Source organism: Lontra canadensis, unplaced genomic scaffold (assembly GCF_010015895.1).
Source record: "Lontra canadensis isolate GAN:19392208 unplaced genomic scaffold, GSC_riverotter_1.0 scaffold143, whole genome shotgun sequence".
NCBI lineage: Eukaryota > Metazoa > Chordata > Mammalia > Carnivora > Mustelidae > Lontra > Lontra canadensis.
In genome coordinates this window covers 810,188-825,738 of record NW_022631137.1, presented here as the reverse complement: position 1 = coordinate 825,738, position 15,551 = coordinate 810,188, and the positions used below count along the sequence as shown (strand labels likewise).

General features: G+C 47.1%; 1 protein-coding gene across 12 annotated transcripts in view; it reads left to right on the top strand.

The window, feature by feature from the left end:
- The window catches only part of RBFOX1 (RNA binding fox-1 homolog 1), a 2,042,166-nt gene that overhangs the window by 1,975,459 nt on the left and 51,156 nt on the right, over positions 1 to 15,551 (top strand). For all 12 annotated transcript variants that reach the window (XM_032843801.1, XM_032843800.1, XM_032843795.1 and 9 more), the window contains one exon: positions 9,492 to 9,624. In XM_032843801.1, coding sequence (XP_032699692.1) covers positions 9,492 to 9,624 — 133 coding nt within the window. The remainder of the gene's footprint in view (positions 1 to 9,491; positions 9,625 to 15,551) is intronic.

Genomic DNA, 15,551 nt, shown 5'->3' with positions numbered 1-15,551 from the left:
GAGTGTGGCAAATCTCTTCCAAATTAAAACAGATCTCAGCCTCTCCCGGCTTTGTCTCCAGCCTTCCTTCAAATAACAGAAAGCACCTTTGCAAATGCCTTCCGCGGTCCCGTCAGGTTAAGCCCTCCAAGATTGAGATTCATTCTCGTTGTGCCGGATGAAATGTTACAGAAATCCTGCCCGGGGTGGGTATTGTCAACACCTGTGAGCCGACAGATCACAAATACGTCTTCTGCCAAGTGCAAGTGTATCTGGGCACGTCCGGCAGCCACGGTGCTCGCCACGCATGCCCGTTGGGTTCATCAGACCGTTTGTAACCCAGGCGAGAAGAGGCAACAGCCAACTTCGGGAGGTAAGCGGGAGTCATGTGGCAATTATTTGAAAACCAAGGCTGCCATCCTCATTCAAAGACGTTAGCGATGAAAGAAATTTCCACATAAGCATTGTGTGTGGGTATTGTGGACGCTTTTTGAATGTGTTTTTAAGTTAGGAAGCATTTCTGCTTTGGGAACGCCAGGCTCACTGCTCGGACTAGATCATCCCTGGGTGTTCACTGCGTTTAGTATTTTTTTTTTTTTAATCCCTGAATGACTCGTCTGTTTCCTTGCTAAGGAAGAGACCGTTTGTAACAGAGTCATGAGTGAAGTGATATTTGATAACAATATTAATAAATAGGTTATATAGAGAAAAAAGGGCATTACCCAAATATCAGGAAAGGTTTTTTTTGCAGGTCTCTCAAATCTTGGAGAAAAGTTCTAGTTGAAGTTCATCGTAAGGAACTCATTATTTTGACAGTAATGAGGTTTGTGTATAAACGCCATGCTAGGGGACCCCAGGCCCCCATTGCTGGGAGAGTCTGTTTCCCCGGTATTTTGGGAGACGAGATAAGCCAAGATGGAGAAGGAAAATGGCTTGTTGTAGACTCTTACCGGGAACACAAATCAGTAGTGATCCCTCTGGCCTGTATCCAATTAGTAGAAAAGGAGCAAAGCCTTTCCAGGTGTTTTGAAATCTCAGCGCCTAAACAGAGAACAGAAGCAACGGCACCTACCCTCCCCCTCCTTCCAGCTCCTGCCCCCAACCAGGAGCATATTGAGGTGTCCTGGAGGTTTGTCAGCGGATTCCCCTGCCAATTCATTCCGTCCATGACGAATTGGGCCGCTTGTCTTGGTTGTGGTATGAATACAGGGAGAGGCTGTAGTAACTTACACTGCTCTAGGAGGCCATGGGAGGAAAGTGAGAACGGGGAGTCCTGAAGGCGAAAGGAGAGAGTGGAACTAGGAAGTTCTTGCCCAGGGCTGACACGGGATACCTTAGTCCCGATTGCCTCGTTGCTTTGTTGTGTGATAGACGAGATGATGGGCTCTAGTGTCAGGCTGTCTGAGAGCACTGGGCGAGTTTCTGGGCTGCCTGACCTCTTCCTGCTCTCCCCAGGAAAGGGAAGGTAGCAGTAATGCCCGGCTCAAATGGTTTCCTGAAGATTTACTGAGTTAACCTTTGGGTCTGGCGGTTAGCAAGTGTCAGTAAATCGTAGCCGATATACAGTTGAAGCTCCTCTTTCGGATAATGGAGTATGGGAGGTTGGACTTTGCCCAACTGGGATCGCTGCTTTGCTTTCAATTTTCCAGTTACCGTTGTCTGGACTTTCCTGAAGTCGGGTTGAGTCCCTCCTCACTCATGTCCTCGAGAAAACCCGACTTTCTCTTAGCATGTGCGCCTTTCCTAAGCAGCGTGGTCGCAACTCTCACAAGTTCAAGGACTGTCCCCCTGTCCTCCCTTCCCCTACCCCCCTCCCCCCGTGGCTGAACAACTATGGCATTCTGAGTTCATCTGACAACATTCTCAATAAACCTTGCAGTAATTACCCTAGGCCAGGTAACCCTGGAGGTGTGAGAGACACACAGTTTTGACCAAAATAAGGTCCTCAGGACATCCCCACGGAGAGCTGTATGATGAGGGTGCCATTCGATGAAGTGGTCAAGGCCAGATGAAACCAGGGGAGGAAGCAGGTTGGGGACGGGAGTGGCCGAGAGACATTGAGGAGGGGGGGAGAAGCCCTTGGAGGAGGAAGGGACAATGGAGCCAGCATTTGAGTGAGCCGATCAACTCAATGTTTAGGGACAGGACAAAGGAAAGAGAACCTGCAGAAGCCACAGAGAAGGAGCGGCCAGAGGAGGCTGGAGCAGAAGGCAGCAGCGTAGCCTCCAACAGCAAAGATTTAGGTCAATAAATTCAGCTCAGGCAGTCCAGCCAGGACAATGTCACCATCTTTATTTTTCCCCCCTCTTCAAATAATGTGCTTTTCTCTCCAATTTCAAGTTCTTGCCCATTCCTTCAACACATCGTCATCAGACCTAGAACAACCAAGAAACTTCTGGCTCATTTGGATTGGGCTAAAACTTTTGTACCAACGATGCTACGTGGAGAGATTCAATTAGGGTGCGCAATGTTTTGTGAGCAACTACCACCCATAAAAAGTTAATTAATCAGGGCTGTGTCAATTTCCTCGTGCCATGTCAATTTGCTGCCAGGTAATTAATCACTAATCACCCACCAAGCAGCAGGCTGGGGGGACCATCCATGAGCCATTTATTGTCTTTTCCCAAATAAAATGGCACGCACAGCCAGGAAGGAACACATCTTGCCTTTCATAATATTTTTATCGACACTTTTGCAAGTTGTAATAGACTGCAGCAACAAGCAGCTGCTGTTCAATGGGATATGAATATTAAGGAAACAAATGAGTGGAGATTTATAGGACATTGCGTTTCTGTTATGTCAGTTTTGAGATTAAACCCAGCAAATGAACAGTGAAAAATTACTCTTCCATGTGGGGAATGGTGATTAGACTTGTACATTAATTAGAAATTTTTGTTTTCCTATTCAATGCATCTCAAATGAGGATGTCCTGTAAGGAACTGTTTGTCCAAAATGTGGATTTATTCACTTCTAAACAGCAGTATTTAATATCCACATGCATTTTGAAATGAAACAAGAGTCCGTCCCAAATGTGTTTCAGGGATAGATAGACGAGAATACGAGAATCAGAGATTCCAACAAATTAAGTGGCTATTTTGGTCTTTTTGTAAATGACTGAATGGTTGGAACACCTCCCCGCCCCTTTCTCTCCCGAAACCTTGAAATTGCTGAATTTTAACAAAATTGAAAGCCTTCCCATTTTTATTTTGACCTAGAACTAAATGTGCGCCATCGTATTAAATTTCCCATTTAGCACCATTCAAAGAGAGTGACCCAGTTGCGTATAAATTCTGCTATAAACCAATTTGATGTACTTTTGTTTGAGATTCATTTTGGGGGAAAAAAAACAAGCAAACATTTTTGTCATTTGGGAAAAAAAATCTTTTTTTTTTTTTTTTTAACTATTCATTGTGATGTTTATCACACAATACTCTGCCTCTGAAATTGAGCTCAAGCTGGTTATTTCACCTCGGCATGTTACCTACTATGCCACTTCTTAATTTACGGTCCAGCCCATGAAACAGGAGTTCCCCCAAGGGGAATCCTGCAGAACAGTGAACCTGCTGTTGAAAGCACGTCTGTCCCCCCAGACTTGTGTCAGTGAACGGTTCCTACCCTAAATTATCCACAGAGCAATTCAACCCCAAATCAGCACGGACAGCTCTGGGTCTCAGACCACTGCAGGGGTGGGCAAAGGAGGCACTGTGGCGCCAAGGGAGAGAAGGGTGGGGGGAAGAAGAGCAGCCCTCCCCTCCATTCTGATGGAACACCTTTGCCAGGGCATCTGGCAACCTCATGCAAATTCAAACCAGCGCACAAATGCAAAGAATAATTGCCCATTACCACGGCTGTATATTTTTATGGCTTTGATGCAGACTCTGCCCCCCTGTTGGCTTTTGCATCTGCTACTCTTCCATCTCTCCCAAAGCTCTAAAACTTTAATATGCACTTTATAACCCTCAAGTATTTTCCACTGGTTTTGTGTTTCTTCTTTGGGGATTTCTGGGCTGGTGAGATGATCTCATTTGTGTTTATTTCGAAGGTAAGCACCATATTCGTAAAGGAGATGGAGGGGGCGCGTGCACGTTCTCTGTAAATCTACCGAGTGTGGAGCTCGGAGGAGGGGGGAGGTGGCGGGGGCTTTGTCTTTGATGGGAGACAGGCAGGAAGCAGTTGACACTCTGGTAAACGGGCCATTTGGCGGGTTGATACACCCACACATCTTCCGGTTAAAAATGTTGGTTCGCCTTGATACCGTGCACATCGCCTCGCACATCACAGCAGGCCTCTCGTTACATCCCTGAAGTTTCCATTTCATTGAGCTCCGTGCTATACGACTCCTCGTGCCCAAGAACTGAGCGAGTTATCCCACGAACACTCCCCCAAAATGTGCTGCGGGTATCCGGCTAGCTGAAGGTTGGGAGTGGGTCGGCCGGGAACGTCGATGTGTCACTGAGATGCGCAATTGGTGTTTGCTCTAAAAGCTCTTGCCCTGTTTCCTTTGAAAGAAACTCATTTTTAGCTTATGAACCAAATCCAATTTTCGTGGCCCTGATACCAGATTTTTCACTTTGATTCATGCTGGATAAGGTTTAAGAGGGAACCTTTCCAGTATAATGAACCTGTGTTGTTGTTTTGTCTCGTCTCCTGTCTTCTTCCCTTGTCTCCCTCGTGCCAACAACTAAGGATTTATACTGGGTCTGCAAAGCAACCTGAATACTTTCCATTGTTCCCCAGTGATGCTCTCTTTACATGTTTATTAACTGGAAGTTCAGCTAGGGGAAAAAAAAAATCAGTTCCAACACCAGGGTTTTAAAAATGCCTATAATCTGGTGTCTTTTCTTTCTAACCCTGTCCTTTCATTAACAAAGAGGCTTTTACAAACATGGGACAGGGTGACAGGTTTATGACTTTTATTAACATTGATGTACTCCGTTCCAGAATCAGAGAGGACATTGTGAGTTTCCATTTGGCATTTTTGCATTAGATTTATTAAACATTTATTGCCCACTTACTGGATCCAAACTCCTGAACTGGGGCATTGATAGACAATGTGATAACTTTGACTCAACAAAAGATAGGTGTCACGTCCCAAAGTAAGCACATAATTGAGATGTCTTCTATGTGGTTCAAGGATAAAGTCATTTCGGTTTTGTTTCATCTGTATCTGAATCATCTGTCTAGGTAATTGCTTCAAATATGCACTTAACCGTGTCCCAGCATCAACAAGCCAGTGCACATGGTAGGCAAGTAAATGAATCTGTTCCTTCCGTCCTAAGTGGAGTCCAGAGGAAGCTTAACAAACAGTTGTGGGTGTTTTGTTTTTGTTTTTACCCACACAATTGACCATTTGTTTTAGTGGCAAGAGAGTCACTCAGAATCCTAAACCAGCTTCAGGGCGGGGGGACTTCCTCTAGTGGGGATGAGGAGAAACACGGAAGGCTCAGCCACAGATCCGAGGAGTTAAGGATTCTAAGCAGGTTCTATCCATTGTTCCTTGTGGCACACATTTACTGTACTCAGAGACTCCAAATTGCGCAGTTGCCGGAGAGCACTGTCTGGGGTTCGGTGAAGGAAAGAACCTGACCCCACAGGCCCTTTCATAGGTATCAGTGTCTGGAGGGGGGGTGGTTTGCATTTGAGCCCTTCTTTTCCCCAGAACAAGAACCTGATCTCCAAATCCCAACATAGCACAGCAGTGAATGTGAATTTCAGTGAATTAAGGTTTTGCAGTAATTCCAAGTATTGTACTTTGATCCAGGTCCTCTCCCTTTTTATCAGAACCACACATACACCAAGTGTGGTTGCCATTCCCGGGGCCAGCCCAGCACCTGTGAGCCCGGCTGTAGAAGTCACTTTTACAGAGATCCTGACCGAGGGCCTGCTGTGTCGTTGGCCTCCATGTAGGTTCGACTCCTGGGCAGGACACCTCGTATAGAGGGCAGTGTTCCAAAAGGTACAGGGTGACGAGGCTCTGCCTCTGTGGTCCCAGAAGGAGGGAGATGAACACTGGTTCACCTCCAAAGGGTATCCACACACCTGCTCCCTGCCGGGCACTCTTCTGAATCAACAGATGGGGAGCTCTCTGCCCTCGCAGAGTGTACGTTGTAGCAACAGCGGGAGCCCTTCTCTCTCCTTTCTGTCATCCAAGCTACTTGATGGCGAGGACACCCAGGGAGCTTTGTGGCTGCTTCCTTCCAAAGGAGATTAAGACATAAATACAAGTAGGAAGCAAGGGAGGAAGGAAGGAAAGGAGGAAGGGGGAAACAGGGTCAGAATAAGAAGGAAGGAAAGCAAGAAGGCAAAGAGGAAGCAAATGTTCATTAATCGTGGTGACTAACCAGAGGGTTCATAAAGAGACTCCTCAGTAGCAGGAGACGGGTACCAAGAAAGGGACAGCTGAGCAAACCATCCATCCACCTGGGAGACACCCATGCTTCCTGCATGAAGCCTCAGGTCCAAAGCATCACGTGCAGGACCTCCTTATCTTGCCTAAGGCCACTTGGCCTCCCAGAAAAGCAAGTTTTCAACCCAGGAGTGGATGTATTGTCCTTGCTGGGTACCTTTAACGAAGTAAGAATCCCTCTAACTTGGGATTAGCCCCGAGTTAACTTGGAAGAGCCCCGGAGAGCCTTACGTGGAGACCTGTCCTACCTCCTCCCGCTTCGGGAGGGACGTCTCCCCCCTGTAGGCAAGGGACACACGAGGAGTCCTGGCCCCGCACTTTTGAGCAGCTCGTGCTGCCCTGCTCCCCAGCCTCGCTTCCGTTTCATGTTGTATCTCAACATCTAAATCCTCTAAGAATTATTGTAGAACCTGCTTGTCGCTGAGAGGGATCTGGTCTCACTCAATGTCCGCGGGAGCCGGCGATAATGAGTGGGTCAGCATAATGACCGTGTCTCCTCACACAGACAGCCAGCTGCTCTGCCAGATTGTGAATTTTTCATTTTCTTTATTTCAAAATCCCGGGCGTTCCTATGAAAACTTAATATTTGAACTGTGGCAAGATGGAGTTGGCGTCACAGCCCCGCTCACTCATTTTCTCGCCAGTCCTGAAGCAAACAGCTCATGTCGCATGACTTCTGGGCTTTTATGGTGTTAGGACTTAATGGCTTTCCCCATTAGGACGGACACCTCTCCGCGAATTCACGCATGTTGGTTGAAACACAAGCAGGGGGATGTGGGTGAGCAGAGGCGGGGAAGCTGAGAATTAAGGACAGCTGCGCGATTTGACATGAACAACAATAAGAAAAAGAGGTTAAAAACAACATGTATGGTCTTTTAAGACACAAATGGAAAGATAAAATCATTCTGAATCGCTTGCACAATCCCACCATCGTACCCTCCTTGGTGAGAGAAAGATCTGGTGGAATCCATGAGAACGGGCAGAGAATAACAAGTGACAGTCAGTCAGTCTGCACTTTGGGTTCAAGGGCTCTGTTCCAACCCCTGCGATTCTGTGGGGTGTAGGGCCTTGGGGATGGCTGCTGTGGGGGACCCCACCCGCTTCGTCTCCCTGTCCCCGGCCAGCCCCACGCAGCTAGGATACGGTGTATCCAAGGACGTCGCAGCTAATAAACAGATCAGGTGAACGGCTTCTGCTCCTGAGTGTGGTGGTGAGAAGGGGAGCAGCCCCCCACTGGCAGTTTGGATATAAGCTGCAGGCAACTTCAACACAGCACGAGACATAACATCTTGCAAGCGGTTAGGTGCTCCCCAAAATGAGCTCCCGGAGGGAGGTGGGCATCTGTTGATGACCTATGTTTGCGAGCCTCCCTGGCGGTTGGATGTTCTGAAGTTGGAGGCTCCTGTCCCTCCCAACGCCGTCTGTCCTAAAAACACTGTGTGAAGTCCCAGGAGAAAAGGAGCAGGAGAGAGGGGGTGGCATGCAAGGGAGGAAACCCTTGCTTCCTTCCACCTGTTTCTCCCTCCCTCTGGAAATCTCCTTTTGTGTCGGGGAGCAGGTGGGAAAGGAACCTGGGACAAGGATGGGGGTTGGCTGGAGAGTCTGTCCATCCTTTGGCCCGTCCACAACTTACCGGTTGCTCTCTTGTTTACGTGTTTAAGACTCCCCTACATTCACTCAGATGTCCAAAGTTTAGAACCTAATGTGGATAAATCTGGGGGGCTTCCGCCGACTTGGGGAGGCATAGGCAGAAGCAAAGATGGACGGGCGATGAGGGGAAAAGCCAGGAAGAACTTGCTGGTTGATAGGGGACAGAAAAGGTAACACACTGACAGATTCCCTCTTTTCGAAACCATTACCCATGAGAGGTTGGGTGTTCTGGGCCTTTAATATAGATCTCCTGCTTCAGTGGATTCCCCTGTATGATTTCCCAGAAATGTGCCTCCTCTCTGGAATGCCATTCGGGCGTCTTGCCTGCAGTTCAGTGGGGATGGCACGCTCGGGGCTGGCATAGCGAGAGTGCTGTGAGATTGCGCAGAAGTGGTTTCCTGAAGGCTTCCTGGGCCCCGGTGCGTCTGGATTTGCAGACACCCTAGGAGGAAGGACATCCCATGCAGAGGCAAGAGAATGAATTTTCAGGGGTCTCTGGCATCAGGCTTAATTTCCCTCTTGACTCCTCAGCAAGCCATCCCACTCAGAGAATTTACCTCCAAGGAGGAAAACTCAGCCCACACCCTCTTAAGAGCTGAGTTCCCAGACTTCTCTACAATTACGGTTGGTGTGTGCGCCTAGCTGTTAAATGGTTTGCGGGCTGATGGGACATTGGTAACGGTTCGTTTCTTGGCGCATAAGGAGTTTGCACACTTGTGATGCATGCACGTGTCTGCAGGAAAACTATCTTGCAATTTAAAAACTTTAACAAGCAGTAGGTGTACATAAAGGAAAATGTGGGAAAGAAAAATGGGATAGGGAAGGCAATCAGTAGACAACAAACACACACACACACAGTTCAGCCCCAGAAATAACTAGGGACACATTGAAATATGTACGCATATGGAAATGCAAGTATATGCATATATACACGCACATATAAACATGCCTGGGTACACACCCACATACAAATGTGTAGACACCGTGTACACATGGACACACATGTTCACTTACACATGCACACATGTGCTTGGCTACATTATATACGTGTACTGTGTGCTCAGACACATAAATATCTCTTACACACAGTATACATGTGTGTGCAGGTAGACACCTAGATCCTGGCAACACAGCGCATACTTCGTGCAATCCGCCTTTGTAGAATTTTAACTTTGAGCAGTGAGCTTGTCTCCTGTTACCACGAATTCTTTGTAAATGCTTGTCACTTACCATGTTCTCTTGGGCACAGGGACCGACCCCTTAGGAAACCCGCTCTGTCTGGAATCGGACCTTGACCTCCTCCCTGCTGGCCGCCTTTGGAACCCCGCCTCCCTTCTCCAGGGGCGGTGTCCAGCCTGGGGCTGCGGGGAGAAGGGTCCTGGGTGGGCGCGTTGCCCTCCGCAACCGGTGTGCTTCTGAAAGCCTTTGCTCTGCTCTCTCCTTTCCCACCCCACAGTGCCCGGCTTCCCGTATCCAGCCGCCACCGCCGCGGCCGCCTACCGAGGGGCGCACCTGCGAGGCCGTGGCCGCACCGTGTACAACACCTTCCGCGCCGCAGCGCCCCCGCCCCCGATCCCGGCCTATGGCGGGTAAGTGGGGCAGCCCCCCCCCCCCCCAGCCCTGCGGCGGGCCTCCCGCACCACCCCTCCTGGTTGTGAGTGCATGCTGGTCTTGACTGCCCCACCAGAACCGCCCCAGCATGCAGCCCTGCGCGCGCCTGCCGCGGAGCACCTTGCAAAGAGAACTGAAAAATGAGTGTAATTTGTCCTGTCATGGTTGGTGCCTTTAAGCATTCTACATGTCACATGTTGTTATGTAAATTCTCTCTGAGACTGAATGCTGGAGAACAGAAAAATGGCTACAGCCAAAGATGGATTTCTGATTATTGCAAACATCTGGTTATTAAGGAGGTTGGATCACATTTGCCCCTTGAATTCCGTCCATGGAGGGACACGAAGTCCCCAAACGTCAGAGTTCGCTGGAGTGGTCTTGCTCCCCTCCCCCAAAGACACCTTGCTCTTCAAGGTTTATGAGCCCTTGCCTGAGAAGAGAAAATTAGGTGTGGAGTCAAATGCAAAGTTCAAAAGTTCAAAGACATTGGAAGTAAGACCCGTTTCATTTGGATTTTCCAAAATGGGCATTTGGCTTCCTCTATAAGAAACTGTAATTCCCATTGGCCGTGTGGTATCTGTGTGCAGGGACTCTGGTGTTGCCGAGCATAGATCAAGGAATGACTGGGAATGCCGAGGAACTGTGGTCTTGGTGGGGTGCGCGGCAACACTGCAATGTTATGCTTTCTTTCCTCCTGTTCAGGGCTCCTTCTGGAACATTCCGGCACCCCTGGTGTCAGGGAGAAAGGGGTGTCTCTGCCAGTCCTTGGGGATGTTTGGACTGTCTGGAGACATTGTGGGTTGTCATAGCAGGAGCAGGAAAGTACGATGGCATCTAGGAAGTGGAGGCCAGGGACACTGCCTGACATGCACAGCGCACAGGAGGGCCCCCCAACATAGACGTGTCAGGCCCCAAATGTCAGTAGCGCTACTCAGAAAAACGCAGCTATGCCTTGGCCGACTGGCTTTCTGGTCTGTGAAAAAGTATATGGCTGCGTTCCAGGCTGTATGAAAAGGGTTAATGCATTTTTAAAAAGCTCTGTTGCCTATAAATCTTTTAGAACACCTGAATTAGCCTAGATCATCTCTCTAGTATACTGACGACAAAGGGAAGCACTCTTTTTTTCATTTTTTATTCATATCTCACCTATTGCAGAGGTGTTTCAAACATAGGCGCAATGAGACAAAATTCAGAATATAAATAAATGAAAGGACACGGAATCATCAGAAGAGAACACAGGCAAAGATAGCAGTCCGTGCCCATTGTCTCTTGTGTCGTTGTGAGCCTTGGGTCACTTCTCGGTTTCTTACTGGACAAAACCACAGTGAAAATTCCTTTCTTGCGGAGAGGTGGTGGACAATAGCAAACTGAGGGTGAATTTTTCCTGACGTCTCCCCATCCTCCAGAAACATGCGTCTGCTCCTCCTAAGCCTTTACCTGACCATGTACTACAAGGAAACATCCAGAGTGTTAATCATTATTTCCAGCCCCACAGTGTTGAGCCTGTTTTATAGACCCAGAAATGTAGAAATAAAGATGTGTTATTCCCAAGGTCACATGGCAAGTTGTTATGAGGGAGGAAAAAAAAAATAAAAACACCAAGTTACCCTGTAGGCTCATGTAATTACTAAAGCAAGATTCATAAGCCATAAATACAAAATCGCATGTTTATACCACATTCGTTTGTCTGAAAATTATTATCTTATCTTAGTAGACGGTAATTGCAGCTTTTTGGTATATGTGCCCTCAGTATCTCACTACTATACTGAACAGGAAAAAAAAATAAAATTATATGGCTTATCCTCACATGAACAATTTATAAAAATCTCAAAATCACACACCTGCTGTAAAATTGAAATTCGCTAACTTACAATGATCTCGCTCTTTGCCGGCAATAACCGTGCATAACTAATTAATGCCACATTCACCAGGGAGAGACACAGGCATCTCCAAATGGTGAAGCAACGTGTTGTGACTGCTTTCAGACGTGACTTAATTTAAATATCCCAGCAATATTCCTATCATTTTGGTTATAATGGTACCCTGTGCCTCTTTGCTGGTAATATTCCAAATGGAATCCTGAAACCACCCTTAGTGGTAAGATGAAATTCTCAATATTAGGAGGAGGAGGAGGAGGAAGATACAGAAGGGCTAGGGATGTGCGTGTGTCCATGTCTGCGTGTTCTAGAAGAGCAAAGTGCTGGTTGAAAATAGGAAATTCAACGAGGGTGTCTTGCTGTATTGCAAACTGCCTGGAGTGCACCGGCTCCAAATGAGAACGTGTGAACCCAGCATCTTAAATGAAGGTTTCCCTTTTCCTCTGCTTGTTGGTTGAGGCTGCAGGAGACTGAGGATGGGGGGGGCAGCTCATTTTGGAAAGAAAAGCAGAGGACAGCAGAGAGCAGATAGGGGCTGGAGTGGTAAGAGCCCTGAGCTTGGGTGGAAGCAAAGAGCAGAGACTGGAAACCAGAAACCTACTTCTGTTTCCAGAAGGTGACGTTTTCAGGATTCAGGTCATTCAGGTGATAGTGTGGATTTCCTGTAGCCGTTTGTGTCCAAAGTCCTTTGTGGGGAGATTTGCAGAGTCGACCAATGTCTTTACTCCAGTGCAGTTCAGCCTAACACCCCTTTTCTCCGTTCCACACACTGTCTTGTACTTTCAAGGAATTCCTTCCAGTTAGGGACAGGGGCACCCCATAAGCTAATACTTTCAATAAATGTGCTAAGGGAGAAGGGTGTTGTGTGAGCACCAAGGAATGTCCCTTAGCTCAGCTTGGGTTTTTAGAGAAGGCTCCAGAAGAAGAAGAAATGTAGGATGCCCTCAAGTCCAACCACTTCCTAAATTGCCATGCCGAGACCCCATTCTGCCATCCCCCCTCACACCCAGGGCTCCCCATCTTTTCTAAGCTGTCACCAAGCAAGCTGCATTTATTAGGATTTTCTATTTGTCACCAGTTGAAGACAAAGCTAACTGCCAAACCTCTGCTCTTCATGAGCTATGCAATATGTACTTTGTTACTGAAATTCCAACCAAAAATGGGTCATTCATCCTATGTCTGTGTATGGCTTCCATACTGTTTTCCCAAGATACCGGAAAAAAAAAAAAAAAAAATCAGGGCACCTGAGGGCTCGGTCAGTTAAGCATCTTACTCTTGGTTTTGGCTCAGGTCATGGTCTCACAGTTGTGAGATGGAGCCCACGTCAGGCTCTGTGCTCGGTGTGGAGTTGGCTTCAGATGCTCTCTCCCTCTCATTCACATACTCTCTCTCTCTCAAATAAATATAAAAGGAAATCCCACAGAAACTCCATGGCTACTTTTGTGGAGCCTGGGGTGACCCTCGGAGATACCCAACATCAAGACAGTCCTATAGGAAGATTCAGCAAGCATGCCTTCCCATTCATCCATTTCCTTTGATTGATTTGGTTTTCCCTTCCACATCCCTCCCAGCAAATGAAGAGCACAGGTTTCGGAGGGGCCCTATTCTCTTCTTCCTCACACTGGTAAAGAGAACCTTCTTGGCACGTTAATAGGTGATCATTTGCCCTGGGAGAGGGGGTTTCTGCTTGGACCATGGGGTGGGGACCACAGGAATGGATGGAAAACCTAGATTGAGTCAGCCAAGTCACTGTTGATTGTCAACATCGACTGAATGAGGAAGGGCGATGAGTTGGAAACCTAGAGTCCGACCCCCTTCCAGGGAGGGTCCTGCAGTTTCCAGACCACCATTCCCCACAAGCCACAGAGCTGGCTTTGGTCGGAGGCACCGCGATAGTTCATGGAATACGTAGATCATAAACGAAATACTAACTAGTGAGTGGTTCCTGAGAGAGCTGAATCACCAGGTCTGCCATCTTCTCCACGCATTTGATCCCAGAGTCCATTTGGACAGAGAAGCCTCGATGTCCGGTCTGTCTTCCTATGACCCCCATGTGGGAGCAACTGCCCTTTGGGCAATTGCCCACCAAAGGAGCTCGCGGATCGATGATGCCTGGGTGGAGATGGCAGATGGATGGACTGGAGACACACCCCCAGACTCAGTAAACATCTGATATTAGAAGACTGCACCCGAACCCCAACACCCACCTAAAAGGAACCCCGTGAGCCTGGCCTCACCAAATTCTTATTCTTAATTAGCCACTTAACTATAAAGCAGCTATTTATCCCGTGCCTGCTATGTACCAGGCATATTGTCTGGGGACACAGTAGAGTGTTCTAATGGAGCATCAAAGAGTATTTGAAAAATTATTAGGATTCTAAGCTAAATGTCTAGCATCTGCTGTAGGGTTTTGGTCTTGGTTCTCTGGGTCTCTTTGGATAAAGTGTTCCATAACTTTCTCAGGAAATTAGTTTGATGCATCTATGTACAACCTCTCAGAGTTACCTTGAGAAGTGGTCTGAAGACACACTGTGCCATTTTGTGTATAGGAGAGATACAGTAGTATCCCAGGACAAAATCTCTTAAACTGGCCCAGGGCAATGATGAAATTCACACATAGATCCTTGGGAACGCTTTCGGGGCAGGTCCTAGGAAAGCATCTGACAGCAGGCACTAGCCTATGTGTGTGTGCTTTTCTGGCTATACAGCAACCATGCTTTCAGGCTTAATTTCTGAATGTCTCATCCTCGGACTATGCCTTCTCCGCTTAGGACCTTTCTACGTTTAATATAACCCTAGGAACAGAAGTCATCACCCATTATCAGAATGTTTTTCAGAATTCTCTCTAGCATTTTGTGTATGTGTGTTTGGGTTTGGTGTGAATTCTTGTTCGAATTTCCAGCTAGTTTTAAAATGTAACCTCTGTTATGTTTAAAAAAAAAAAAAGTTGTGAATTGAATGCATCTATAGATAAAACCACCATGAATCAGTGGTTCTTAAATTTTATTTTTGGTGGGGAGGAAAGGGTTATGTCACAGATGCCTTTACTAATCTGATTAAAAATGTGTTTTCCCTAGGAAAATGTTAGTGTACCCATACATATGTCCATACACAACATACACAATAATACACAGATGTCAGGGAATTTATGGACCCATATCTGTTCAAAAACAGCTAGACTTAAACGCATTAAAATTTTAATTTATTTTCTACTTGGAAGGGGCAGCAAGGTAGAGCAGTTTTAAATAGCCTCTCCTTCAGGAATGCATTTGTGGTGGGGATAGATTCTATTACACAAACAGATTGTATAGTCTGGCCATCCTATACTTTCGTTCCTTTTTTTTTTTTTTTTAAGTAAACTAATTTGCTACAGTGCCATCATCCCCTGCTTGCATTCAACCAAATATTTAGCTACCATTATTACCTTTCTAAGAAAATGAGTTGTGCATTTGCATTATGTTCTTGCAAAAGTGTATTGCAGGCCTGAAGTGATTGGCAAGCAATACAATTACCTTTGCATGGCTAGACAGATCACCTTGGCATTAAAATTGGACTATACTTGTTCAACACATGATGGCAACTCCCTTCTATTGTTCGGGGCCCACAGTTCATCTATCTATAGATCCGTACTAGCCATCGACTCCTGCCCTCCGTTCCCTACACATCTGCTATTTTAAGTGCACCTGTTTCTTGGGGCTTTAAAAAGCATTTGGACACATTCCTGGAAACCAGCGTGAGAGTCTGGAAAAGCTTTCCTATAACTACCCCTCCTTAAATGAGGGCCTAGGAGACTGGTCTGTCTCCCAGCTCAGTGCCGTCACGATGTAAAGAAAAACAACACGTGGAGGGCGGTGTCCCACCGATCGATGAGCCAGTTCATCCCCTGGCCAGCAACATCAGCGTCCCCTGGTCCTGGTTAGAAATTAGAACTCTTAGACCCCCATCCACACCTATTGGATCAGAAACTCTGAACTGGGTGACAGGCTATGATGAGGGAGAAGTGGGCTAATTAGCACAGGATGCTTAGA